Source organism: Acanthisitta chloris, unplaced genomic scaffold (assembly GCF_000695815.1).
Source record: "Acanthisitta chloris isolate BGI_N310 unplaced genomic scaffold, ASM69581v1 scaffold11690, whole genome shotgun sequence".
Taxonomy (NCBI): Eukaryota; Metazoa; Chordata; class Aves; order Passeriformes; family Acanthisittidae; genus Acanthisitta; species Acanthisitta chloris.
In genome coordinates this window covers 14,520-16,630 of record NW_008652235.1, presented here as the reverse complement: position 1 = coordinate 16,630, position 2,111 = coordinate 14,520, and the positions used below count along the sequence as shown (strand labels likewise).

Here is a 2,111-nt window from a genome sequence, read left to right as displayed (position 1 = left end):
GTGGTAGTGCTGGAATACCCTTGTGAAGGCGAGAGGACTTAGGAGTCATATGGGGAAAATCTCATCAAGGTTTCCATAGGTTTTTTTCTGGGATGTTACATAGGATGAAGTAGGCAGCGTGAAACCTATGGAAGAACTCGAACTACTGTTTTCAACAGCAACAAAAGGTTTTCATCTGTATCTTGTCTCCACATAGGAAAGAGTAGTCCACATTAACCTTGTGTGAAGCCTCTGTGTTTCTAAAGCCACAGTGTAAGAATAACTAAAATATATCTGTTAAAAGAGATTTGAGTTGATATTGTTCCCATAAAGTTCAGTTAACAGTTCAACGCTACCATAACTTTGTTGCTAAGCTCTTAAGATGTTAGGATACCAAAAGTGACACTGTGTTTATTTGTGCTGTTTTGCCTTAAATTTACAAAAGTATATGCAAACAGCATTCTGAACTATAGAAAATGATTAGAGGATTTTCCTTTGGTAGGAAATGAGATTTTAGTGTCTGCTGTCATTACTGCATTAGCCATTTTTGGATTTTTCAGGCTTTGAGTCCTATAGCTTAAACCTGAGTAGATGCTTTTCAGGCTTTTGGGAACCACAGTAAATTTCATCAGCCAGTTTCCAGTAATACTTTGCATCTTACTTTCATGTACTGTTGTTTCCAGTCACGTACCTGCCAGTCTGGCACCTGTTTGCTGCTGTTTCTGTCTGTCATACCTAACTGTGGTTAGGTATATAATTCAGACTCATGTGGCACAGGAAGGAAACTTGCAATAAGCCTTCTGTCATTGATCTTGGTTGTATAAAGTTGCTATCTGTGCCAAAGTATCATAGTGAATTTCTGAAAATTCTTGTGCCTCTCAACTGTGGTTAAAATTTTTCTGATCCATGCCTTTTCCAGAAATAATTTTATGGTATTTAATGACTAGATGCAGTTATTGAAAGCATTGTTATTCTATTTCAAAAGTAAGCTTTTAAAATGTAATTGTATTTAAAGACTGAAAATGAGAATTCAAACTGAGATTTGGTTGCAAAGCATCTTCTTTTCTTTTTCCCATTTTAACACTTTTCTAATGACAAAATGTTTCAAAATGAGTGCCTCAAGCACACTGCTAACAGTATATGAATTAAATAAATATCTTGATGCAGTACTAAATCTAATATTGTTGGTTTATTGTTTGGGGAATATTGTATTATATAAACTAATGTTCTTTTTCGCTTCTCTTGTGTGAATAATTACAGTGCATCTAGGTTTGAAGGAAATATACTCGTGTATGGTTTTAAGAAAGACTTAACTTTGTGGAAAGATAGAGTGCATTTCTGTATGCCATGAATCCTTTACATGACAGTAATACAATGTTTAATGTCCCCATGAAAGAGTCTTTTGTACGATTTCAGGTAATAGAGCATAATTTGTAAATCCAACTTATGAAACAGAGATTTTAGTTGTAAGGGGTGGGAAAAGAGGAAAAGAACTTGTTCATGGTAACCCACATAATATTTTGAAATAAAATCCGTTTTGTGGTATGTTTATTTTCTATTCTTTTGAAAAACAATGTTATAGTAGCATTCTCTCTATGTTCAATTTGGCAAAACTTCTGACATCCATAAATTTGACCCGTTCAATGCTTTCTGGCCCCTCTGAGTGAAAGAGGAGAACATTACCACTTTTAGGTTGAAGGACCAGGGCTATTAGTTGATCTGGATCTTAGTCTTCACAAGTCTTTAATGATGCAATGGTTTTTTTGTCTTCCTTTTGCTTTATTTTGATTTATGTAGGATCATACAAAATCAGAGTTAGATGCATGGAAGATTGTTCGGGTTAGTGAAGATTTTCGAGTGATAGCATTGGGCCTGCCAGTACCTAAATACTCTGGTAACCCTTTGGATCCACCCCTTCGCTCTCGATTTCAAGCTAGAGATGTTTATCATCTGCCCTTTAAGGTAAATGTTGTAGCAAAAGACTGAATTATTTTCACTGAATAGAGCTAGTATTTTGACGTTATGTTCTACTTACCTTACCTCTGAAAAGAATTTTTGAGTAATAAATTTATCTGAAAGTGCATTTTTCATATTTCATAATAAATTCCTGAAATGCAGGCTTAGAGTTGCCA

The 2,111-nt window shown here is 34.9% G+C and overlaps 1 protein-coding gene across 1 annotated transcript in view; it reads left to right on the top strand.

Annotated features, from left to right (window-relative positions):
* LOC103804016 (von Willebrand factor A domain-containing protein 8-like) overlaps positions 1-2,111 on the top strand; it is a gene marked incomplete at both ends in the record, with an annotated part of 29,251 nt that overhangs the window by 14,429 nt on the left and 12,711 nt on the right. Inside the window, one exon of the mRNA XM_009076606.1 lies at positions 1,777-1,941. Coding sequence (XP_009074854.1) covers positions 1,777-1,941 — 165 coding nt within the window. The remainder of the gene's footprint in view (positions 1-1,776; positions 1,942-2,111) is intronic.